The 26,100-nt window shown below is 36.6% G+C and overlaps 1 protein-coding gene across 3 annotated transcripts in view; it reads right to left on the bottom strand.

Annotated features, from left to right (window-relative positions):
• The window catches only part of HERC2 (HECT and RLD domain containing E3 ubiquitin protein ligase 2), a 102,395-nt gene that overhangs the window by 59,808 nt on the left and 16,487 nt on the right, over positions 1 to 26,100 (bottom strand). The window contains exons 4-22 of one of the 3 annotated variants that reach the window (XM_014248798.2): positions 23,643 to 23,780; positions 15,255 to 15,474; positions 13,448 to 13,548; positions 12,546 to 12,687; positions 11,621 to 11,731; positions 11,131 to 11,302; positions 10,363 to 10,536; positions 9,550 to 9,738; positions 8,481 to 8,632; positions 7,516 to 7,673; positions 6,959 to 7,072; positions 5,309 to 5,560; positions 4,223 to 4,416; positions 3,428 to 3,628; positions 2,561 to 2,789; positions 2,362 to 2,486; positions 1,785 to 1,963; positions 620 to 804; positions 93 to 248 (exon numbers count right to left, since the gene is read on the bottom strand). In XM_014248798.2, coding sequence (XP_014104273.1) covers positions 93 to 248; positions 620 to 804; positions 1,785 to 1,963; positions 2,362 to 2,486; positions 2,561 to 2,789; positions 3,428 to 3,628; positions 4,223 to 4,416; positions 5,309 to 5,560; positions 6,959 to 7,072; positions 7,516 to 7,673; positions 8,481 to 8,632; positions 9,550 to 9,738; positions 10,363 to 10,536; positions 11,131 to 11,302; positions 11,621 to 11,731; positions 12,546 to 12,687; positions 13,448 to 13,548; positions 15,255 to 15,474; positions 23,643 to 23,780 — 3,192 coding nt within the window. Of the gene's footprint in view, positions 1 to 92; positions 249 to 619; positions 805 to 1,784; positions 1,964 to 2,361; positions 2,487 to 2,560; positions 2,790 to 3,427; positions 3,629 to 4,222; positions 4,417 to 5,308; positions 5,561 to 6,958; positions 7,073 to 7,515; positions 7,674 to 8,480; positions 8,633 to 9,549; positions 9,739 to 10,362; positions 10,537 to 11,130; positions 11,303 to 11,620; positions 11,732 to 12,530; positions 12,688 to 13,447; positions 13,549 to 15,254; positions 15,475 to 23,642; positions 23,781 to 26,100 lie in introns of all 3 variants that reach the window. The other 2 variants (XM_005516513.3, XM_014248806.2) reach the window with 2 other exon arrangements.

Consider the following 26,100-nt stretch of genomic DNA (forward strand, 5'->3'; position numbering starts at 1 on the left):
AAAGTCACTCCTTCTCAGTCATTTACAACTTTCAAGAATGTCTTAAAATTCTGTGAAAGAGGAAGAAAAGAGGACAACAAGCAAAAATCTACCTGTTAAATCTCCATCCACAACACAAGATACTTCTGCAAAATGCCTATGACTAGTACAAGCAATGCTGGTTGCCACAGGAAGTATATCACTAATGTGTGTGCACAGAAGAGCGGTGTATTTCTTCAGCAAAGAACCAACACCTAAGAGGTCAGGACCTGTATAAAAATAAAGGAAGAGCACAGAAAACCATCACATAACCATACCTAAGAAACAGACTTCAAAAGCTGACAAACTCTTCTGAAATTATGCCACTTGATATTAGCACTAATTTCGGAAATCATATATTTTAAAAAATTTATTAAAAGTTCATTATCTAGATCCTATTACCTAACAAAAAAAAAAAAATCACTTACAGAAAAAAATGCAAGTAAACTACTTTCAAACACTGTTCAGACAGCAACCAGGCTGATAATTGAGACAGTAAGATAAACTAAAATAAGAAACTGCCATCCTGTAAAAGCTATTACAGAAATACTTGGGGAGGGGTCAGCAGTTATTTGCTTTTATTTTTTAAACCACAACTTACTGTATGTATTAGGAACCTGGCCAACACAATCTGCTGGGTAAAGTTTGCTAATAAGGAGACGCTGAAAACGGAGCAACAGGTCCAGAGAAGCAGATCTCTCCTTGCTATAAAGTTCTTGGTCCATGCAGGAAGAAATCCGACGAGCAACATCTTTTAGTTTGGCTATGGTCTGTGAAGCGATGTTCCTAAGTGGTATAAAAGTATCTCTCAAGAAGAGCTCAGAGTGAAGATAGCACACAGCCCATGGGTTAAGCTTTTGCTACAATTTTGCATAAACATATAAGAAACCTCTGCAAAGTTTCTGTGCGGAACTTTCACTCAAAAAAAAAAAAAGGCAATGGTTTTGTGGATACATTTGAGTTAACCAGATTTGTAAAATACCTCAAGTTTGTGCTTTTTGTCATCACTCACTACAAAAGATAATATTACAAAGATATTCAAGAAGAGACTGCAGTGACACTTCGTAGCTCAAAAGAGTCTCAGTATTGATTCAATTACATGGTTGCCATAACAATTAAGTGAAAAAGTACAATAAATTTCTTGGTAAACTCATAATTATTTCCTGCCACACATGCTGTATGTTAAGTATTCCTGTAGCTCCTCTGGTTGATATAAAGCAGCTTTGTTCTCAGCACCCTAATTGGTCATGCATACACAATTCTCAATCAAGAATTTAAAATTGAGGTTTCTTCCCCACTTAGTCTCCTTGAGGCAATTCTAAATAAATGGAACAAAATACTCAGTTCTAAACAACTTTGCAATGATTCTCACACTTTGTAAGGACAGTCTTTTAAACATTTGTCCTATATTTGGTACAAAAGCTTTCAGATACGTCTTTAAGAGAAGAAGTATCAAAATCCATAAAAGCAAGGCAACCTTTCTAAAACTGGGTAATGTCAATTGCTAAATTTCTTAAATTTGTAAATATCTTTCTAAAATTGGGTAATGTATTGAGCAATAGAACATTGCTCCTTGGCAAACATAACAGAGCAGAACTACAGGTAAGCTATAAGAATGTTCAATATTTTAAAGTCTGAGAAGCTAAAAATGCTAGCAAGAGACTTAATTTGCTAACCAAAATTAACCACTGTTTAGCTGACTAGTTCATAGAATGTCTTAAATACATCTTCTGTACAAAAGTAAAAGCCAAATTCAAAACAATTACCTTAGTAACTGCTGAATTAACTGAACTAACGGTAAACTTTGTTTTCCTGCAGATTCATAGATTCCAGTGTTAATAAGGTCTTTGTCCAATGGAGTTCTGCTCCTATGAAGTGTTGATGCATTTGCTTCTTGTTCATCAATTTCTTTTTCTTTCTGTGCTTCCTTTTTTGCTTCAATATCCTAAAAAATTAAATTAAGTTAAAGAAAACATTCAAACTTCCACTATGATTATGAAACATTTTGCTAACAAGTATTCATGGTATTAAGATCAAGTCACTTTTACCTACAGCAAAAATGAAACAACTCCTACCAAACACAATGTGCATTGCATATTCTGTAACAAGTACATGGGAACACTTTTAGAAAAACAATTATAATGTCCAAAGAAAGGTGAAGGGAGGGATGAGGGTGGTGAAGGTAGTAAAAGAGGGTAGGGGAACTCCACAAAACCATGGTGGACACATGCCAGTAGCTGCTGCACAGTTCACAGCTGAAGGCACATTTACTCTTGTATTTATAAAAGTAACAAGTCCAGTGCCCTGCAGAAGAACCTGAACTGCAAAGTTGAAGAACCATACCTGAATTTCTGCAGTAATAGCAGCATTTAGTGCAGACTCTAAGCCTCCATCAGCCATCAAGCTGCCCACCAAGAGGTCAATCATAAATCTCCGCCCTGGGCTTACATTCATTTCATTTCCTGAAACTAAGAATGGAGGAAGCCATTAATGAAGTCCAAATGCAAGACCCAAACAGAGATGCTTCAATTTGAGGACCGACCTGCACTGGGCAGGAGCGCCGAGAGCGCCCTGGCGCGCTCCTCCGCCGTGGGCAGCAGCACAGACCAGCCACTCTGCAGCACCGCTTGAGCCGCCGACTGCACCGTGTTAAGAACCCCTGCGTTGCTGGCCAATGTCACCACTGTCTGCTTCAGGCTGTTGAGCAGGATACTGCCCAAACCTAAGCCAAGGCATTCTGGATCCACCTGATGACTAATGGCAGCGTGAAGCTGAAAGAAAGGGCGGGGGGGGGGTGTGCAAAAAAAAAGGCACATTTTAATTAACAAGTGATATGAACTTGGTGGGGATGGGGTGAAGTCACTCTTGGAGCAAGTAAGTTCAGTGACCAAGATACAAACTTTTACCTGCAAATCTGTAAATTTAAAGGGAAATGCTAGCTTGCCTATATCCTGAATCTAAACCAATTCTCAAAGATTACGAATGGTAGCTGTAAGTTCTGAAGTAAACCTAAAGAATAACCTAAACTGTTTCTGAGTCACTACATTATGCTAGAAAAAACAGCACATTTTCAGTGACTGTCAGACACCAATTAAAGAGGTCATTCACTTTTAAAAATGCTATTTAAAATTCATAAAAATGCTCAAAATCTCTGAGTATATAAAGCTCGATCCATTTAGATACTGTTTTTGTAGTTCAGTCTTAATGAAACCCAGAAGCTGTCAAGAAGAACAAAACACAACCACTAGATGACAAATTTCAAGGAGTATAAAATGATAGTGTAGTTATTTCATTTTTTAAAGCCAATAGAAGTGTTTTAAAGCACGTTAAAGGTCATAGCTTCCATCCAAGCAATTTGGTGAAAACATTCAGCTCAATGACTGCTCAAAACACAAGAAATTGAAGGTACCTGAAGTCTTAGAAGATTTAATGTTGCCACAGCCATACACTCCTTTTCCTGAGGAGGGGGCCAGTCAGAGGATCCATCCATTCCCTCAGTCACTTGTCTCAGTAAGAGATCCAGCTGCTCAAATGTCATGGGGCAAATATCCACCACAAAAGGTACCCGCAAGCCTATTGACCACTCTGAACATGATGACCAAGCAAAGCTCTATAAATAGAAACAATATATAAAGTTCCACAGTTTGTTATTTTGCAAACATTTTTATTTATTATTATTATTATTTTTATATATTTAAATATTTATTACATATAAATATGTAACCAGCGTCATGCTTCTAAATATGACGCAGAGTGTAAAACTACATCTGCCTACAAAGAGTAATAGATGATGTGGAAATAATACCAGCACAAGTGTTAGAGAGAATGCTCTACTTGCATCATTGAAAACATAAATAAAACCCTACCTATCCAGAACTCTCTTACAACATTTTCCAATGTTGTCATACCCAGTCCAGATTCCTGTGACAAAAATACTGAGGTAACATTCTGCTGACAACTCCTCAACTGCTGTACCAGACAAAACAAAACTACTACTTCTCAAACACCCAACAGAGGGAAAGCTAATCATGCTTTTTTGGCAGAACAACAGCACAAGATTTTTTTTTTATAAAGCCATTATTTATTCTTGAATAAGAAATAAAAATACAGAAAGTTATGCAAGCACACAGCAAAGGACCAGGATGAGAATATAGAACTAACCTCAGTGGGAAGTAAAACCAAATAATTCAAAAATAAAACCTACCTGAGCAGGTCCACAAGCAATTCCAACAATATGCTTTGTGTCTAATCCTGGGAGAGCTGTGGGCTCTGGTTTTGTGATACGCAAAGTATCAAAATGCTGGCACTGATCATTGCTTCCCCAGCTGTGCACTTCACTGTCTTCAGTCAGTGCTAAACAATGGGTAGATCCAGCTGCCACATCTATCACTTTCTTTCCTAATAGGAAAGTTAGATATTGAAAATATAACTTAGATATTACAATCATTGACAGAAGAATAGCAGAGGTAAGGAAAACTATGCTAATTACAACCATGCTTAACTAGGAACATATTATGGTATGTCATGAGTCTCATTTCTGTCTCAGCAGTGGATTGGAAGAATACAGCAAAAGTATAAAGCAATAGATAGATAAGTACAGAAGTTTACAAGGTTAAGAAAAATCTTCTACTTTATGTCCCTTCTACTTAGAAACCTTTTTGGAAAAGAGTTATTTAAAGATTTCCTCCATCTATGATAAGAGACTGAAGTTATTCTCATTTAGATAATTCAACATATATGAATAACAATTTAAAGGAAAGACAGAGCAATAGAAAAGGTTTCTTCCTTATCTTCCCCTACAGAACCTCAGGTTTCTCACAAATGAAGGAAGGAATTTTCACTCCATTCCGAACTAGTCAAAAGTCAGACGCAACTTTAATGACATTATTTGTTGTCTGTTATTTTAATTTATTCCATTCACCTGCCTTAATCTAAACATATTATATATATATATATATATATATATGTGTGTGTGTGTGTGCATAACAGTACAAACATACTTGCTTTAAATAAGCATTTCTGTGAACCTAATAAAAGAAAAGCAGTAAGAATAAAGAGAACACAAGGCATGCAGCATTTAAAGTAGTCATAGTGTCTTTAAGTCTGCTAAGATCTTGTAGGCATAAATGCAGAAGTGATGGGAAATGCACATTATTACCTTTATCAATGCCACCTGCAAAAAATATGACACAGCACATGGTACTGTCACTCAGAGCAGAGTTCATTTGTGCCAGGTTAAAAGCTCCAACAACACAAACAGCTCTGGAATATTTCCAACTCTGGTAATTACCTTTCAAGCCTTCCAGAAGTTTGGGATATCGAACGTGCTCTTCCGTCCCATGCCCAAGTCTCTGATTGTCACCTTTCCCCCAGGTGTAGACCTGGCCGTCTTTGGTTAAAGCAATAGAGAACTGACTCCCACAGCGTACTTTCACAATGTCCAGATCTTGAAGCTTTTCTATCAACTTGGGAGTTTTGCAACCATCACTGCCTCCTCTTCCTAGTTTTCCATAGTCTCCATCACCCCAAGACCATACCTGGCCTTTAAATCAGGAGAAAGGAAATTAAAAAAAACTTGTACTGCTTTTTCATGTAATCAAGTCATGTGTTTTAGAACGCACTTAAAAACCCAAGATTCTATAACAAGCATAAATTTTAAATTGCACTTTAAGAAAAGTAGTTCCAAATTAATTTCTAATTGTTTGTGATAATAAGAAAGAAAAATATTTGACAAGTTTCCATGCTGAAAAAACTAAACATAAAAAGCTCAACGTATAACATGCACTGAAAATCTACAGGTGCATGGAAAGTCCTTCTTAAAAATATAGGAAGCACACGATTTTCTATAAATCAAGCAAGTTAAAAACTGGGGTTTTTTATTATTTATAAGAACTTACAAAATGTTTTCTACATCAAATGACAAAATTGTCTGTTTAACCTATTCTTATTTTCAGTTTTTATCATTCAAGCATTTCTCAAAATGAAATTAAATAGCCACGTTTATCATGTTCTTTTGAAATACACTACTCTTAGTCCTGATGTAGGAATTTAGAAACAGTCAAGCCATTCTACATCTGCAGAACCAAATAAAATTATGGTTCAAGAATGGTAAACTCATGCATGTCCAAAATGAAAGCCCCATTTTACATTCTGATGTATCTGTGTTTCCTACTTGCACGAGCAGAGTCCCTAAGGTATTCTGATAAACAACAGAAGCAAACAAGGCAGAGACCAGAGAAAAAAAAATTTATAAAATCTGGGTTTCCATTTCCTGCATGAGTAAACATTTCAGTTTTTAAATAATGCACATCATATTAACCAGCTATATAACAAAAGAAAAACTAGCTTCCAAGAACCTATCTGCTTTCTAAGAGATGACTTTGGGGCTTAACCTCACACAATGAAACGCAGGTTTCAAATCTGCCTCATCCAAGACACCTTGGTCAGGGATGTTGGAAAGGTAAACTTCCATCCAGCTTCTCTTTGACGCTTCCAAAGGGTTAGCAGAGACAGCTCTCGTGCTCTGAATTCTGGCTTTTGTGACAACATGAGATATTTGCACTTATATAGTAAAGAATAATATTTAGACACATACACAGATATGTATAATTCTGTGTTTCCATTATACATTTACTTGAAATATATATACAATAACTCTATATATTTGCATATTCATAAGGAACATACTGCATATCTATGTATGGAAATACCTCTGCACCATTACATATGTATGCATATGTATAATGTATGCACATGTATATATATGTATAATGTAAAATGTATAAATGTACATTTTTATTTCCCTAGAAAGAATTTCAGTTTCAAATTCTTACAGAATTCAAGCTCCAAGAAATAGAGGTATCTGCAGTATAAATATCTTCAGAGTAAAAGGAAAGACAGTAACCGTACTTAAAATGTTAAGCTTTGTTTTGCTACTAACCATTTTCAGTAACTGCAAGAGTCTGAGCATCTCCACTTCCACATGACACATCAATGACTTTGAGTCCCTTCAGCCCTGTGACCAGCATTGGAATGGTCTGATCTTCACTTGAACCTTCAAAACAAAGTAATTCTGTGAGAAGCAAGACCCAAAAGGCCTGACAGGTTCTTTTGTTTGGTTTTTTATTGCTTGTTTGCTTTTGGATGTTTTGTTATATGGGTGTAGGACATTGTTTAGTTTTGTTTTTAGATTTGAGTGTCATGACCCAGCTCCCTTATGGTTTCTGCAACATCCAACAAGGATTTAACCCATGCTTAGCTTCTTAGCTTCATGAGGAAAGGAACAGAAAACACCACAGATTTTTCTTCTTCATCCAATTGCTTATTTCCAGATCATTCAGGGAATTTAATGGGTTCGATACAATCCCTCCCATAATTATTTCAATTCATATGAAGACAAGTAAGGTTCTCACATCAGCTTTAGGTGGGATGAAAGGTGGGATTTGCAACAGGCACTAAATTCTTCAACAACTTCTTTGAAGATATCAACCAACTCACCATGGCCAAGCCTGCCATAGTTTCCTCTTCCCCACGTATACAGCTCTCCCTCAGCAGTAATGGCTGCACTGTAGGTGCTTCCACATGCAATATGAACAACATGTTTGCCAGCTTGCTTCCCAGATAAAGCAGATATCATCTTAGGTTCCTCCAGAGGACTATTTAAAGAGAAAGTGATATATTTCACAAAAGGTGATTTGATGAGGAGTTGATAAAAGGTGTGACATACTTGTTAGAATTGCTGCAATTCTACCTACAAGCCTTATTATTAGTCTGAAGTAACAAAATATAAATAGAGCTAGAAGCCAAAATTAAGTTCAAATTGTTCAACAACACACAAACCACTGAACAATGTCTAACAACTGCAACCTGTTTCCAATTGAGTTCATGCAACATTTTTAAAAAATTTTTGTGCATTGTAAAAAATACTACCTTTAATTACTGTATCTGAACAATTAATTTCATGACACTGATAACCCTTGTGTAGTCTCTCTCTTGCTTTCAAAGGAATTCTGCACTGGGGGAAGACACTTAAAATCTCTAAAATTTATTGATGTACATCCCCTATACAATACTGTTGTAGGAGACTGCATCTACACAGAAGCAGAAGATTTATGTCCGGGAAAAATGGAATAATGTACAACATACAACACACTGCATAAAAAATAATGACCCTGATTCAACATGTGAGTCAAGATTTCAGAGAAAACATGCTCTGGATTCATAAAACCATTAATAAAAGGCCTAATAACACCGCTCCCTCCACCTACAAGTATTTCAGCAAGTAGCATTAATACAGAACCAGGAATATTCTAGACAGAAAACATGCAGGGAGAATGCAAGTTCTGCTCAGTAACAGAGCCAAATGTCAAAAGCTAAACATTGCTTATATACACAGCGAAATTATTTTTACTATGAACTCAGAACACTTGCAAATAAATGTTATGATTATTTCTAATACATACACTGTATCCCCATGACCTAGTCTTCCACCATCTCCACAACCCCAAGAGAAAACTTCACCATTTGCTGACAAAGCCAGATAGTGATGCCCATCTGAATGTGCTGCTATCTTCACAATATTTCTGGAAGCTAGACTCTGCACCAGCTGTGGTCCCTGTAAACCAAGCAAAAGCAATATGCTTACAAAATCTGCTGATGTTTTCCATCACATAACTAGGTACAGCTTTCCTGTTTTCCAGTTTCATCAAAACTTTGCTCTCAGATTAATGAGATGAAGGCATGAAGAACAAAATGGTCAAATATGACAAAAGCAATGCTTTCAAGTTATTTGTTCCCATTCTTATAGGTCTTCAGTACATATGAAAATGGTGTCTGTCTTAAGTTTATCTTAAGTACAGGCTACCTTAGTGATAAAGGCTTCTAATTACTTTACTGTAAATAGTGTAGTGTGTCGCTAAAGGACTCAAAATGATTCACACAAACACTTCTCAGTGTTACAACAGGAAAGAATCGACCTTTATTCTCTGGCTCCAGTATTTACAGATTCTTGACAATGACCAGGGATTGGATAATCAAGTTACCACCTTCCCAAGCACACTGGTCATGCAAAGCATCCATCAAAAGACGTTTCTTAGAAGGAATGTGAAAGACAACTTATGTTTATAGAACTTGCATGGGAAAGTAACTATGAAAACACTATCAGAAAGCTTTAGTTTTCAGGGTGACAATGGTGTTTGAGAAATTACATGGCTTGGACACAGTTATATCACTAAAGTAAAATGCGTATCATATCTGCCAATTTCTGAAGTTACCAAGGCCAGCATATCGATAAAAGTAATTATCACTGTATCCATAACATCTAACCTGATAGAAATTACAGAATCCATGTGCTTTTCATCAAATCAACTCAAGAGGCAAACCCCACTACTTCTGAAAGTTCAAATACAACAGAAAGCTCACAAAAAATTAGAATGTCTCCATCTACTCTCTTAAGAAATTGCAAATATTTAGAAGAGGAAACTCATGAAGCAATACAGGACAAATTTTTAAAAACACATAAAGAACTCTCACCAGAGTATCGCTGTTATATGCTTGCGTATAAACTCTTCCATTTCTAGATAAAATCAGGAAACGTTTCTCTGCACAAGCCACCTGTACAACACCAAGGTTGGCCAGTCCTTCGCACTGAATTGGACCACTCACATTAGCGTAATATTTCCAACCTATTAATCCCCAAGCAATGACCTCTTGCAATGATCCCTAGGAAACAAGAAATTCTGTAAGTACTAAATTTTGAAATACATAACTTATTAAAATCCACAGAGCAAATTATTTTTTAAACCTTTATATGGCAAATATGTTCAAATATGAGACCATGATTCTTTCCAACAGTCAATAAAACCTACTTAATTAGAAGATAGCAAAACTAAAGACCTGCACGCATCATATTCAATTCAGTCTGGTAGTAAATGAGCAATAAATATCTATGGTAAGAGATTCAGAGATTTTCCAGGTTGGAAAGTTTGGCATTTACTTTTCTCTTTCTTTTATTTTTTTAGTACATCAGACCCCCAATATTTATATAGTCTGGTCTTGAGAATTTACTCTGAGAAACACAAGGAACAGCTCAAAATATGGCAGATTTTGCCATAATGTGGTAAGAAAGAATGGTTCATAAACCATAAAATTGCCCTCCAAGGCTCACTGAAAAAGGGCTGATGTAATGTAAGTTACCCAAGTAAGACAAATTTTGGAACTGAAGATTACATTGTGAAAATCAGAAAGGAATTTGAAGAATCTTAGGAGCTGTTCTCCTTGCATTCTGAAATTCAGTGATGCTTTTAGGGAAAACATCTTACCGTATTTGAAATTGCAAACAATTACCTTATGAGATGTAGGAGAGCTACACTGTGGAGGCATACATGGGGTGGCAAGGCGGTCTAAATGGGCCATGATCACCACAGCTGTTTGTCTCAGATCAATCGCCAGCTCATTGTCCTGTGGCAAAGTCAGATACCTCAGAAAACTTTCGTTTGGACTTAGAGGGTAAGTCAGGAGCTGGAGAAGAGAAAAGAGCTGTCAGAAAAACATTCAAGGTATACCTATGAGACTACACCTGCAGATACACAATAAAGTTTAGATGAAGTAAAAAATAAAGATGACTATCTGCACAAGTGTAAGAGAAGATTAATTAACTATGCACACCCTTTGTTTTACATTAGACGAAAATCTGAAACATAAATGTTGACAAAATAGTCAGATTGTGTACATGATAGAAAGCTACCAGCATAATAGAATTGATTTACTATGTTTTATCAACCTCAGTAATAGTCACTAAGACTCATAACTCAATTAAATACAAAATAAAAACAATCTCAATATGCAGAAAAGTTACTTAGCCACATCTAAGTTCATTATCACATCACCATTAACTATGAAACAATGATTACCTCTAGTCATGCTATGACATTCTTGCCCCTACCTCAAGAAACTCAAATGAAACATGAAAACCAAATGACCATGGTGCATATACATCTTACATGGAAAACACCACCACCAATTTTGTCTGGATAATTTTATGATTATTTCAGCTAGGCAAATGAAATTTGATTCCAACATAACACCTCCTTCAAATAATCCAAGAATCAGTACCTGAATCTCTTCCTCAGTATTGGGCATGTCTTTATTACATATTATACTCTGAAATCTTTGTAGCAAAGGTAGAAGGGGTGCACTTGTTCCCTGTGCAGATCGCTCGTTATCCGTTTCCCTCGTTCCATTATCCCAAAGTTGAAGTAGCAACATAACTGCAGACAACATTTGGCTGAAAGGGGGAATCAACATTTTCTATTAATAAGCATTCCTAAAACCACTGGGTTAGGTAATCCATACTATTCAATCCCTGTGTTTTGAAGTTTAGCAAAATTGGATGTCAGGGCCCTCTGTTTCAAAGAGATTATCAAAATATAAAAAATGGATTTTGCAATCTAGATAATATTAGGTCTCAGTCACTACTTCTTAATGAAAAGGTGCATATGCTTTAAACCATAATTATTACATTAAACCCAAACCCATGAAAACTGAAGACTATCAGCCCATTCCAACAGTGACAGTTAAAAATCAGAGCGCTCACACTTCTCACCTTAGTGTACCCCTCTGCACTGCCAGTTCAAGCAATATGGCAAGTGCCAAGTGCTGGTCTTGCAAAGGAATGTTTCCTGGCCCTTTGGTACTGGGAGCTCCATGCACATCTCTATTTAAAAGTCAAATTATATACATTAACTAATAGGAAATGATACACAATTGCTTACCAAAAGCATCTACAGCACCCTAAGAACCACTAAACTTACAGAAAAATATCAAAGGGGTGATTAAAGCAGCTGATAAGAAAAGCCCACACATTCCAAACTAGATCAAGTTTTAGAGGGACAGTGAGGCTTTAAAAACACCCCAAGCTTCACCATCTATCTACAGTTCTATTAAACATGCTAAGAATATGAAAAACATTTTTCACAGATGAAATTCAAACATGCTTTATGATATTCACCTTAAGGATGTAGTTCCAGTATTGAAAAGACATATCTAGTAACCACTAGTAACTTCTAGTAACTACTGTAAAAAGGTAGCAACTTGAAGCCCACATAAGCAACAGGGAAAAGCAGGGGACTGTTCCAAGTTCAATATGAGTGTATTTTCCCTTCTGCACAAAAATCTGTACTATTTTACCGTACTTGAAGGGCACAATTAAAAGTGCACATATATAGCATTACCAAAGAATAATTCTGCAGATATATTCACGTGAGTAAAATACAATTGTTTTGGTAAGCCTTCATGCAGTGATTCAGAATATTCCAATTCAGATTTTTCTTAAGAATTCATTAAATCATATTTAAAGAGCATCATTTTAATAGTCCATTAATTTTTGCTTGCTTGTATAACAACATGAGAAAAGGAAGGAAATCTTTCAAATTTTCTATAAATCACTATGTTTATACCACCAACTTCTGAGAGATGCACACTTGCCATTTAACAGCTCAAAAGTAGAAACTTACCCAGTCACAACAGACCTTAGGAATTTAGTAGCTCTTTCTACCACTTCCAGCCACACAGAAGATACAGTCCCTTCATCAAAAAGGGATGCCTCTGGTAGAGCTCGCAGTGCATCAAGTGATTCCTGTAACAACTCACTGCACAAGTCTGCATCTTCACCTAAGGAACACAGCAAGAGCAGTTACAGTCCCTTCTTTACAGAAGTTAGAGAAATTGTTGTACACAGTATTTTGGTGAGCTTTTCTTCAACACAAGATACAAGGTACTTCCTATAGACAGAGTTCTCAATTTTCACATGAACATTTGACTGCAAGATTCTGAAGAAAGCTTTGCCAAAAAACAAAAACACAGAATTCAGAAAGGTGAAAACCCAGACCAGCTCATTTCACAATGCTGCTACTGAGAAAAGAGGATAACTAGGGCTGGCTGGAGTAAGCCCACACCTGCCATCTGACCAAAAGGTCCAGGCTGAGTCAGGCAAGTTTAGTGGCACAGGTGACAATTCTGCCAACCTCTGCAATTTGACAAGAGCTGACAAGCACACAAACTAAACACAAGCTTCACACTCAAAGTTTTTTTCTAAGCTTCTACTATCATGCAATACTATAGTGGCTTGACCTTGTCTGAAGAATAGATCTAACTTTTCTGAAATCTAGCATTAAAAATACATGCTTTTCATGAAATCCCAACTTACCTTCCTCAGCATAAGATATTCCAGAAAAAAACAGCATTGATACTGGCTTGGGTGGCTTTGATCAGCAACAATATTGTTGGGCATAGTACCACATAAGTGCAATTATGCAAATCTATCAGTCATAAATTTATAGTTCTATGCCAATATTTAACACACACACAAATTTTAATGAGTCACCTGGCTTCAGATGAAATATATATTCAATATGCTCAAGAGCAGACCCACCTGATCTCCAGGCTCTACGAAGGAAAGCAAATGCAAATGAAAGTGCTGCTCGGGATCCAACACGTGCAAGTCCTTCCACACCTTTGCCTACAGGTCTTGAGCTAAATAAGGTTATGTATGAATAGTTTCAATAAATTTGTATTACAATTATATATATTTATGTTACAATTATTTTGTATAACATAGATTAAATTATTTTATAATTTAGCCATATGCGTGCATATACAATTACACAATTTTTATTTGTAAAGAATCACAGCTGTGATTCTTGAGAAACCAGATGAGCAACATCAAAATGTCAGCAACCAAAATTCAACTTCAACCACTTCAAAGAAACAATTCAATGTCCAATGTCAAAAAGCTTCAAGAGAAAAAATATAAACCAGACCAGCATAATGGACTACCACCAAAAAAATGCCAACAGTTACTCAAAGTGAAATTATGATGCTTTGCTCAAAATACACAAACATAACGTACTTCATGTACTAATTATTTACTCAGGAAGTCTATATTTTTAGTTAGTTTGGACTGCAAAAACAAAGTCTGCAGAGTTTTCTTTATTTAATCTTTAATTATTGATAATTAATTCCACTCATTTTTTTCATTACTTATCTTCCTATTCAAGTGTCAACGCTAAAAATCTCTCTTTGCAGTTTCTGTACTTGTGTAAGGAAGAGAAAGAGCTTCAACTATTCATAACATCCAATGGACTCCCACTTCTGTTAACTTCTCATACAATCAAATTAATTTAAGTAAGCTCCCCTTTGTAGTCAACAACAAGAGATCCCCTACCACTTCCAACACTGAACCACTGAATCTACTTTGTTTTGTTGTGAGATTACAAAGAAAGCGAGTATCTTAGGACTTTTGCAAGAAATTATACTTGTATTTTTAGCAATATGATAACTTGAACATATCAGTGCTCTATTTAATCAGAGATGAAAAAATTTCAAGACAACAGTCTATTCAGATAAAAATATCCTTGTCAGAACTCCAATTCCATAATAACTAGTTGTGGTATCTACTTACATTCTCCTTTCATATCTAAAGCTAGATCAACCTAACAAAAATTTCCCTAGCCAAATTACTTGTTCTGTCAGGCAGCTACTGAACACTTTATTTAATGCCTTATCTGATAGATTTTTCTATTTTTAGGTCTAGATAGTTAACCTGACATGAAAAGGAATCAGATAGTTCCTTACTCAGTTACTTCTCTTGAAATAGTTGCATATAAAATGTATAATTACATCATTTCTCACTCAAACTAAGGAAAACTATGTTCAGGTTTTTTTTTGTATTAACTAGTTGCATACAAAATGCACAATTACATCATTTCTCACCCAAGCTAAGGTTCTATGTTCGGCTTCTATGTATTTGTATTTTTAATTTATGTGAGCTGAGCAACTATTTAACTGAGCAACTACTGACAAAAATATAATGTTACTCAAACCATGTAATTTCCATTAGCACCATTTCTGAAACAGGCTTCTCCATACTTTCTAGCTGAGCAGAATAAAAAAAAAATACTTCAATAAATGTATACTTATAGCTCAAATCTTAATATCTACAGTAATGTATTACAATAAAAACCTCCTAGTACCAACAGAGACACTATAAGAAAGCAACAGGCAAGGAGGACTGATGGCAGGTAACACCACTTAATATGGTAAAGCCATCTTAAGAAATAAGTTTCTTTACAATTAGTGTTTCACAAGGAGGAATAAATCAGATTAAGCTCTCACAGACAGGCTGATAACCTTTCTATGGCTTTTCTAATGGATTAACTTGTTCATGCATGTGTTATTACCTCTTCTTATCCACAGCAGGCAGAGGAACACTACTGCTTTTCCACTTTACTTTGACATTCTCCTGAAGAACTGCTCTGTTCAAAGCAATGAAATATCGTTCCAGGATAACCAGCCTCTGCTTTAGCCTCATGGCTGAGAGAGCTGTTGTTGCAGTTTGTGTGGCCAGACTTTGCTGTTCCTTCACCAGTACCTGAAGGCACTCCTTCAATTCATTCACGTCTGAGTAGCAGAGAGAGAAATCATTTTATGGACATTCATCTTCGTTATATAAAGTATCAAGAACAATAAAGACAAATTGAAAACTGTAAATTGACTGAAAGTCTGAGTCCAGTGAAACTCTCTGTTTCCATATTTAATGCACAGGGTATGACATAAATACAATCATACTTAACAGGTATGTTAGTAGACATAGTTAGAACCTTAGACAAAGGTTATTATCAAAACTGGTTTTGTCTAAACATATCAAAACCTTCATATTTCATGTCTGAAATTAAAACATCACAGGAAATATTTATGCATTCCAAAAAAACAAGTTAGACAACAAATTCTTATCATCATCCAACCCTAGAGTCAGACTTCTCTTAAGTGCAAGCCTTGCAAGTCCCCACAAGAATATACTTTCATTTTCACCCCATACACCTTCTCTTAAGTTTCTCAGAAGTTATAAAACTACTCTCTGAAGTTCTAGGATCACTGCCAAGAGCTGCTATGCTTCTGAAACAAATAATGTCAAAAATTTAAGATGCTTTCAAGTATTATTAGTAAATAAAAGATCTGACTTGTGCACCAGCACCAGAATAGGAATTCTTATTTCTCTTCACCGAAGTACACAACAGCCCAAAGTTCTAGTAATCTAATAGCAGTAACAAATACACTGTCAAAAACAACTACAAAAAACCACTTTAAAACAAAAACTCATAAACTGTGTTTTTATATACTCTGTAGCTTTAATTCCTAGGACAAATATCAACAAAGTACATTCCTAAAGGGCTTCTTTTCTGTCCCCTCATTAACAGTCTGATCACTGAGCCACCCCATTCCTCTTTGCACTGCATTACTATACTTGTCCCAAAGCCAACCACATTTGTTGCCTGGCAGCTACACAGAAGTATCTTTGTTTTAAATGACACCTGACTAAGGGGTATGAAAGAAAACATATGTCTGCATATATGTAACAATGGCTTGTGAGAAGATGGACACACTTCAAAATAATCATAAAAAACTAACCTCAAAACCATACAAAACCAACATATATTTTGTAACAAGTGCCTCCAAACTATAGAAATTTAGACACATTTATGGTAGTCTCTATGGTTAAAGGTTTTATCTAAGGAGGCACAGAACTTCTTTTGCAACTGCAGCTGTAAAAAGTATTTCTAAGTTTTGTCCCCCATCTTTTTGTACCCAGGAAAGAATTCAAGCAGCCCTCTCTGCCACTGGATCACATTGCACAGTCATTTATGCTGTCAGCCATAACCCCAGCCTGTTTTCAACATTGCTACTCACATTTCACCATTTCATAATGTGTTAGATTCCTTTCCCTAGGCAATTCACATCTTTCCACCTGACTATGAGGGAATTATTTTTTCAACAAGAGAGAACAGATTAAAAAAAATATTCCTTGCAGACAAGACCTCTCAGATGAAAGTGACAGCAGCAATTACACATGCTGACTCAAACAAGAAGAAATATGACAAAATCAACAAGAAATTTGACAAAAAGCCACACCATCCCTAATTTTGACTCTACAAAGTTTCCCAAAGAACTCTGTAGCACAGAGCAAAATCACAAAGAAAACCAGCTCACAGTGCATACCTCAGAGTACCACAGCAGAACACAGTCAATTCTGACACATCCCAGTTTCACAATCCCTTTAAGCAAACCATCCAAATACACAAAAATAATGACATTTTTCTCCTCTTCTTGGACACTAAAGTCCTATCAACCTCTAAATAACCACCAGAGTACAACACTGAAGTAAAAGATAACCAAGCTCTCTTCTTCACAGAGACTTTGCTTATCACTGTTTGTTTAGACAAATAATTTCATCCTGCAGATTCATTTCCTAAATTGATAGTCCCATACCTATAGGAAAAGTAAAGAAATAGTCAATGAAGAAAAAAGAAGGCACTTTAACACCTATGCTTGGGGAAGAGACTCTTATGTTTGGTGCAACAGAAAACAAGCACTGGGTGATAGATTCAGCAGAGTCTGTTAAGTAATACAGAGCTACAGCATTCAGCCTTCATTCCTGCCTGGCAGGTCACCTAATAGTGAAAACCCTTGTAAATTGTTTCTGAGAGTTGAAGACTTACTTAGGAAAAAAGACCTTTGTTTCAAAACAACACACAAAAAATCTATCATGGGGACTACTAGAAACACTTAGGACAAGCAGAAACCACCTACTCACCCATCCTCTAGCAATTACTTCACGAGGAACTTTCCTTGAAATCCTGAATATGCAATGTATACATTTCAAACTACCTTCAATCAGCCACAATGACAACCAGGTGTAAACATAAATTAGATACATTTCTTGTCAGCAAACTGCCTTTTTAAGGTTTAGGGTTTGACATGTTTCAATGATCTCAGCCCTAAAGGGAGGTTAAGAAAGCTGGGGGAGAAGGATGTGCCTCCACAAATAAAAATGGCTATAATTTTAGGAAGGCTTTCTACCAAAATTAAATAATTATGCTCATAAATATTTTATATAAACTTCCTTAGTATTTTAAGAATGCAAAACAAAGTTCATATACAAAGCGTAGTAAAGGCTGGAACAGGTAATAGTATCCTTATAACTAAGATATCTAAAAACTGAACCAAGAACTGTCTTGTTTTATTAAAAGTAACACTATTTTTAAGTGAAATATATCTATACACATTCTCACCTTAAATTTTCTCTTATTCCACAAGTAAATTTATCTTTACAAAAAATTTTGTTAATCTTTCTAAAGATTTAAATACATCTGGAAATCAATGCAGTGAAACTCATCTCAATAAACTTTCAAATCTGAGCAACACTTGTTCTGATGAACTGAACAGTCTAATGAGAGAATAGCTTATTAATAGTAACGATTCAAATTTCATCTGAGAAGGTTACAGGCAACTCTTTAAACAAAACTGTTCATACGTCACTACACCAGCCCTTGATGCTAACCATCCTCTGCAATGCTATGCTTTGCCAATTACTCTGTGAAGGGTGGAGACACATTATTTCCCTAATCTGCATCTGCACTGCAGGAGTTGGAGCCATACCACACCAGTTTAAATTCTCAAACCACCATTATTAGAACACTTGTTAACTGGCAGCCATAGTCAGGTATGTTGCTGTCTGCAGTAGAGACAGGTAAGGGTTTTACCCTCTTCTGTTAAAAATTATCACATCTCTCACTCCCCTCAGCAAACAATACAGCTACGCATCTTCACTTCCTAATTCCTCCCACCCAAAGTCCCCTGCACTATAGAAGGAAAAACACTGGAATTGCTTAACCCAGCCTATTTAACAGAACAACATTAGGAAGTGGTGTTTTTCAGATATTTAAGCAAAATAAAGGATGAAACAAACAGCTGAAGACAGCAGCTTCTTAAACCATCTCAGCCACAGCCAGAACACTAACCTGACATGAACCTAAGGCAGGTAGCATGTCCAAAGGCAGTGTGCTCCTGTTCCAGCAGCACAAAGAAATAATTTAACATGCTTCGTGGTTCCTTAACACTCATTTCATTAGCTCTTTTAGGGAACACCACATGCTTCTGACAGATAAATTAGACACCTTAAAAATGCCAATATCAGACTGAATTGTTTCCAGGCTGACTCCCAGACTTTATTAACAGCAAATATAGATGTTACAGTGTGGAGAGATTTCAGACTTGGAAACACGTTTCAAGCAGAATTTGGCATGAACCTACCATTATAATGAATACACATTCCTGTCACCAGCAGAACTAATGTGCTCTAATTTCCTAGAGAATTTAATATTTTGTCTTTGCTTTCCCCTCCCACTACACAGTATTTCCACTGGACAAAGAGGAAATAAAGGATGCAGCTGGGTTGGCTTAACAGGCTTCTAATGACCTTTAGAAAAACCTTTAGAATAAGCAAATTCAAAAGTTAGAGGGAAGGACAAAATTGCCATCACATAAACATAATTTCCTTCAGAAACAAAACCAAAACAGGCTTTCAATGTTCTTTTATACCAACAAAGAATATAATGCCTAAAGAGCATTTAGATTTTAGCTTTCTGCTCCCCTGTTGAAAAGATGAATAATGTTAGACTTCACCTTATTAGTACTCAGCAGGGGAAATACTGGTCAGCATGTGCATTCAAAATGCCTCTCATTTTGTGGCTGGGTACAGGACAGTGAAGGATCTGGAGGGGAAGACTTATGAGAAGCAGCTGAGAACGCTAGGTTTGTTCAGCTTGGAGGAGACAGAGGGGACACCTCATTGTGGTCTTCAACATCTTTGTCAGGGGAAGTGGAGGGGCAAGTACCCATCCTTCACTCTTGTGACCAGTAACAGGACTCAAGGATATGGCATAAAGCTGAGACACAGGAGGTTTAGGCTGGATATCCAGAAAAAGTTTTTCACTCAGAGGGCAGTTGGACAGTGCACTTCTTCAGGGAAGTGGTCACAGCACCAGCCTGACGAAGCTCAACAAGTGTTTGGACAATGCTCTCAGGCACATGGTGTGACCCTTGGGGCTGTCCTGAGCAGGGACAAGAGTTGGACTCTATGATCCTCATAGGTCCCTTCCAACTCAGCACATTCTACAATTCTGTAATTTTCAAAGTTTTAGACAGTCAGCAAAACTTATTTAAATTGATGTTCTAATACTCATGCACAAAATAAAATAGCAAGAATTTTGTCCTGTGTGTAAAAACGCATACTAACACATACACTCCTTAAGGGCGTAAACAGCAACCAAACAGATATTTGGACCTGGACAAGTGGTTTCAAGATGGGGTAGAGGGAACAGGATGGGATGATGATGCAAAGGCAAAGAAGTAAAAGAAAATACAGTGAAGAAAATACAGAGATGAAGGAGCTCTGAGAAATGCAAAACAGGGAGGTCAAATTTAATCCTTTGACTCAGCATTTCTAAATCTAAAGTATGAATCAAGAAATTTGATAAAAGCCAAAAATATCTCAATAAAGAAGGCTAAAATAAGGTTTTTTTCAATGTCATGACTACTTTTTAATTACTTCTGTAAACAGTGTAAATTTAGAGTTCATCATGTAACTAAAAGCCCCTTACAGGATGGAAGTTCTGCCTAGCTCCTCTCACAAGACAAATGCAGGAATACAAGGGCACTTGGTACTAATAAGTCTCTCAACAAGCTCACTGAAGTCACATGGTTAATTTTAACCTTGCCTCTTCAGGAGTGCCTATAAAGCATTTCTTGGTGCAATCTTGGTGATATTGTAATAACAATATCAGAAAAATAAGATGCAACATTGTAAAAAGTTTGATTCAATATAGCAAACCTTAAGATTATTATGACTAAGAAAAAGAAGCCCAAGAAGATGAAATACTGCTCTATTTTCTGTAGGCTTTCAACAACCACTTCAAAGGGTTCCTTTTTTTTTTTTTTTTTCCCCAATACCTAGGGGTGAACACCTGGACCTCAAATCATGTAAGATCTTAAAACCCCAATATCTTCAGAAAATAAAACTGATGAAGGTAGTAAACAAGAATCTATAGGAAGAATCAGAGGAGCTGCTTTATAAATGTACTCAACCTGGTACGAATACAACAGGCAGAAGATAGTTTAAGGGAACATTCATGTAAAAAATGAATAGTCTAACAGTGGTATCACAAAAGAGCCGAATATGAAACGGAAGAATACTAAGATGCAAAAGATAAAGAAAAAAAAACACCTCAAAGTCAAACAATGACTTACACACATGTATTTATTATTCTTATGTATTCTTACAGTACTTGGAATAGTAAGACTGTTACAAAAAAAAAGAAAAAGAAAAAAAGAAAAAACTATGATGTCTTTGCTCTGTTCTGACAGCACAGTGACCTCAGCATAAATGAGACTTAGAGGAAGCATTCTGCTTCTCTGAACTTGTGCCAGGATGACAAAACAAGCATGGAGTTGAGGGGCACATGAAGTTCTGTTTCTCAACACATGTAACAAGCAGATTTTTCTCTGTGCTCTCACAATCTCTTAGCCCTCCTGGGGGAGGGGTGTCACAAGGCCCACTGACCTAGATTAGCCTGCTGAAGTTTGACACCAAGGTCCTCCACACTTGGCAAAATAAGATTGTATTACAGCACTTCTAAAACATACAGTGTCTAATATCTAGTTACTATTTTCATAATGTAAGGCTGTAAACCATTAAACTCAGTAGAAATACTTCAGTGTATTGACCTGAAACACTGACTTTAAATGCCTCTTCAGTTCTTTTTGTAATGTAACTTCAAATCTCCATCTCTGAATTATACCTTACTTGGGAAGGAATATAAACCATAAATGAAGACATAGCAAGTCTTTAATTCTTACTTGGTCAGCAATGATATATCTAAGAAGCAATTCTCCTTTTTTAAAAGTTCCTTCATGGTTTTGACAAGGAAATGTTTATTTTTTGAAGGATAACAGAAAAAATGCGTAAAACACCTCTCATTTTATGAAACATTAACAGAAAGTATCAAAATGGAGCAGATGCTGTATAGTTTTTTCAAAATTAATTACCAAGCCACAAAAACTTTTGAGCTGGCTTAAAAGGCAGCTGTTAGCTACATATCTGACAAATGCAAGGCAAAAATTAACAAGGTAACCTACAATCTTGAACAAAAGCCACAACTGTGGTTTATTTATGCAATAAATATATTTATTTATTTATGTTTAAGGGTTTTTGCTACGTGACACAAACTTCAAGCACAAATGGTAACAGAGACCATGGAATAAAAATTTATTTCTGACACATTATGAAGTCTTCACGTTATTTCTAGAATAAGACTCCATACATGCGGCAATAAACCATAAGCACTAGAAGTGCTTATAAGCAGAAAAGCTATTACTATTTACAAGACAGAAATCTATTTCCTTCTGAAAACTCCAAACACACATACATCCTTTTTATTTGGAAAAAACTTTTTTCAATTTTTTAAAAAAATAATTAGAGGGTCAGCTTAAAGGCAAAGTCTTGTCCCAAACACTTTGGGCAGCTGGAAGAAATTTGGTAAGATTTTTGACATTTAGATTACCATTCTGTAAAATAGTTTTATTTTACTTTTTAGCAACACACATTAAACAAGAATATAAGACATAAATAATGTGACCTTCAGCTCACATCTCTCCACCACATTGAATTCTCGCTCCCTCTTCCACTGTAGTGGCAATTCTTATCATTCCTGATATACGGCAAGATTCTATCCCACTACCAGAGTGACAGCAAATCCATCTGTCCCCCTGTCCTTAAGGAAAGGGAGCAAGCAGGCTGGCACAGAGCAGAGGACAGCAGACTGGCAGCTGACCTGCAGCTCAACAGAAACAAGTATCTCCCCTAGCAAACACAGCTACACAGATGCAGATCCTGGCACTGAAGAGATAACACTTTTCCCAGGGATCTTCAAGTGCTTCTGGGTGAGGGGAAAGGACAAGTGGCACAACAGATGTCTCTGAAGTTTGTACATGCCAACATCTGAATCAGGCAACATCATGTACCAGGAACTGTAAAATAAACTACTGAACTGAGGCTTCTTCTGATCTGCTATTTTTAAACATGGACAATTTTAGACAATGAACTTCTGCTCTACAGTAACAAGCAGACACAAACTTTAAACAGCTTTCAGTATCAAAAATATTATTTTATAGACCCCTACATGAAGATAAGAACACACAAATGGCTTTTCCACTGCCAGCACAGGTGCAATTACTGTCAGCAAAGATCACGACAAACAGTTAACTGAACTAACCATTTCAACCTTCCTCCCATGATTCACACAAACCTATCTACCAGAACATGAAACCATAGAGAAAAATCACCTATTAAACCATTACTGCTTGCAGAAAATCCAGGCTTCAGAAACTACCATAATTTCTTTATAATGCCTGCAACTGAAAAGAAATATTCTGAAGACATTGGAACTTTTCACTGGGTAACTTCATTTATTACAAGTCAGTCTATCATTCCTTCAAGCAGCCTGAAAGGGGCAAATTGACTCTTCAAGTCAAGAGTCTAATTAAACCTGAAATTAATAACAGCAAATGTTTCATTTCAATCACAGTTAACCACTTACCCAACTTATTTCACTAACCTAAGAGATGCATATGTCAGCAAGTATATTTGATACAAATACTTCCTGAAGCTACAAAAGTAGTGATCACTATAGAATACATAATGGCAGTGACAATGACCAAAACAGCCGTAATACCTGGTTGTTTACCCCACACCCAACTCTCAACAATCGATTTGGCCCTGTAAGTGGGCAGTGGAGTCTCTTCTTCATCTTTCTTTTCTTTGTCATTTTGCTCTTCTTTCTTTGATGCAGTTTGGCATTCAGTGCTATCATCTAAAGAAAACAAAAGGGAGGGAAAAAAGATGGGTTAAGCTACCTTCAATTCAGGCTGGAATTCAGGTCTAGATTAGAAATGTAAAGGTGAAATCCCCAGCCCACCAGATTACAGAAATATTGTCTATCATTAAGAGAACACCATGGGGGGAAGTGGTATTTTATCATGTTAACTGTCACAGGTGCTGGGTCTCGTGTTACATTTCGTAAGACAGTGACCTTACAATCCAGAAATCACCTCTGTAACCTCCTCTGGATGATGAACATTTAATATAGACACCATCATGTAAGAATTTCAAAGACTTTGCAATACACAGTACTGCAAAGGAGGTACTTGAAGTCAGATTGTGCTCCCAACTATCCCCATTGCTGCAGTATTTACTTTGTTTTACATTCCATTTCTAACAGAATAAAAATAGACAGCAATAGCCTTCATGTCAAAATCTAGGAGAGCTATATATTGGCATTTACACTAATTTTATGCAGTAGTATGTCAACATCTGTAAAACATCTAGCTTCTCAGTAATTACTAGCAAGTAATGAAAATAATACTACCATTTCCTGCCCAAGCAACAAAACAGCACGTGCAATCCTTTTGAGACAACTTCCACAAAGTCAGAACACAGGCATCAGTCAATTATCACTGAAATCAAAGGCTGCCTGAAATCTCAATTTTTCTAAAGACAGTAGAACTAGACAGCTGGAAGTTCCTCTTTATTTATATTGGGACTATGGATTTCCATATCCATACCTCCAGTCAGTTCAATGCATAAGATTGCCTTGCAACTGACAAACATGTGGCCCACTACTTTCCTCATCCTGGCCTTCTTCTCAAACCATACCACTCAAAATTTCTCAAGTCCAGCATCTGAAATTTGTCCATGAAGGTTCAGTCCCAGCCATCGTTACCTGGTTCCCAGAACTGACCAATCCATCATTTCTATCTGCTGCCAATCTAGTTCAGAGACTCCCTCCTAAATGTCCCAGCCACAACGTGACAGATAAACACTAGTATTTTGTCTTTTTGACTCTCTCACCCCACATACCCCACCAAAAAAAAATGCATTTGTACCAGTGTAAATCATAAGAAAATAATAAGCAAGAGGTTTACATCAGTAGCCAGACAAGGAACATCTGACTGCAGACTGCCTCACACTCAGAGTGAGATCAAAGGTTCTCATTACCTCAGAATGTACAAAATACACCTATCACAATATACAAAAACATTCAACTATTTTTTCCATCTGGCCTAACAGAAAATTAATGCTTAATCTGGTTGGAACTGGATCTGTGATTCCCTCTTTTTTCTTAACTGGAGACAATAACCCCTCCCAAAATAAAGCTTTTCTTGGGGAGCCTCAAATACATTAAATTAAAGCACTGTTTCCTAACCTATAACCGACACTAATGCTCAGGAGGTGGAAGATGAAGACTGAAGGGCAGGGAAAAAAGGAAAGGAAGCACAATCACAGTGGAGCTGAAATGGTGAGCCAAGGAAGAGATAGCAAAGTCACTTGAGAGCAGGAAAACACAATTTGAATATACCTCTTGTAAGTGGCAAACAGAGAACCTAACTGTGTCCCTCAAACACTGAGGAACAGCCTGTGAGTCACCAGTTTGATAACAATGTCCAAAATGTGATTCAATCCAGCTGGTTTTTTCAAAGGCAGAAGCAAATAACATTAAAAGTACAGAACCCATTATAGACCAAGGACCCTGTTCAGCCCCAGTAGCTCAGAATATTTCCACAGTAGCACCATAATGTCACTGTTTCTCCACTCACCCACACGTCTAGAGACACACTTTGCAGGGTCTGGAATTTTAGTTAGTGGGTAGAAGGGTGCTGTGCCAAGATGCAGTTTTGCAGGCAGCTGTAGGAGAACTTGTTATACTTTTTAACAGGTCTTTGGCAAAGGATGACAACCAAGAGCTACAAACTTAGTAATTTTATCTAACTCCTCACTGCAGGTAGAGATCCCAATCCAGGTGGGAACTCAAGCTTTGTATGGAATAAAAACAATCCTGGCACGTAAATCCACAGGAGGATTTTTTTTAATTGTCTGTATGAACCAAGAAGAGGAGAAATGAGAAAAAAAGTAGGAAGGAAATGACCTAAAAATCACATTAAAAGACCATGTCAAATTGTTCCACAAAGACAGTTCAACTTGCAAAAACCACTTGCCACACAGACAAAGCCAGTATCAGTCTAGATTGAAAGCAGCAACACATACACCATAATTATGGAAGTTCTGTTATGCTTCATGAAAGATTTTTAAGCAGGAAGACCCTAAGATTTTCCAGAAAGGGACAGGGAGGAGAA

This window comes from Pseudopodoces humilis, chromosome 2 (assembly GCF_049639895.1).
Source record: "Pseudopodoces humilis isolate 2021_Gansu_Grassland_sample_001 chromosome 2, ASM4963989v1, whole genome shotgun sequence".
In the NCBI taxonomy this organism is placed as follows: domain Eukaryota; kingdom Metazoa; phylum Chordata; class Aves; order Passeriformes; family Paridae; genus Pseudopodoces; species Pseudopodoces humilis.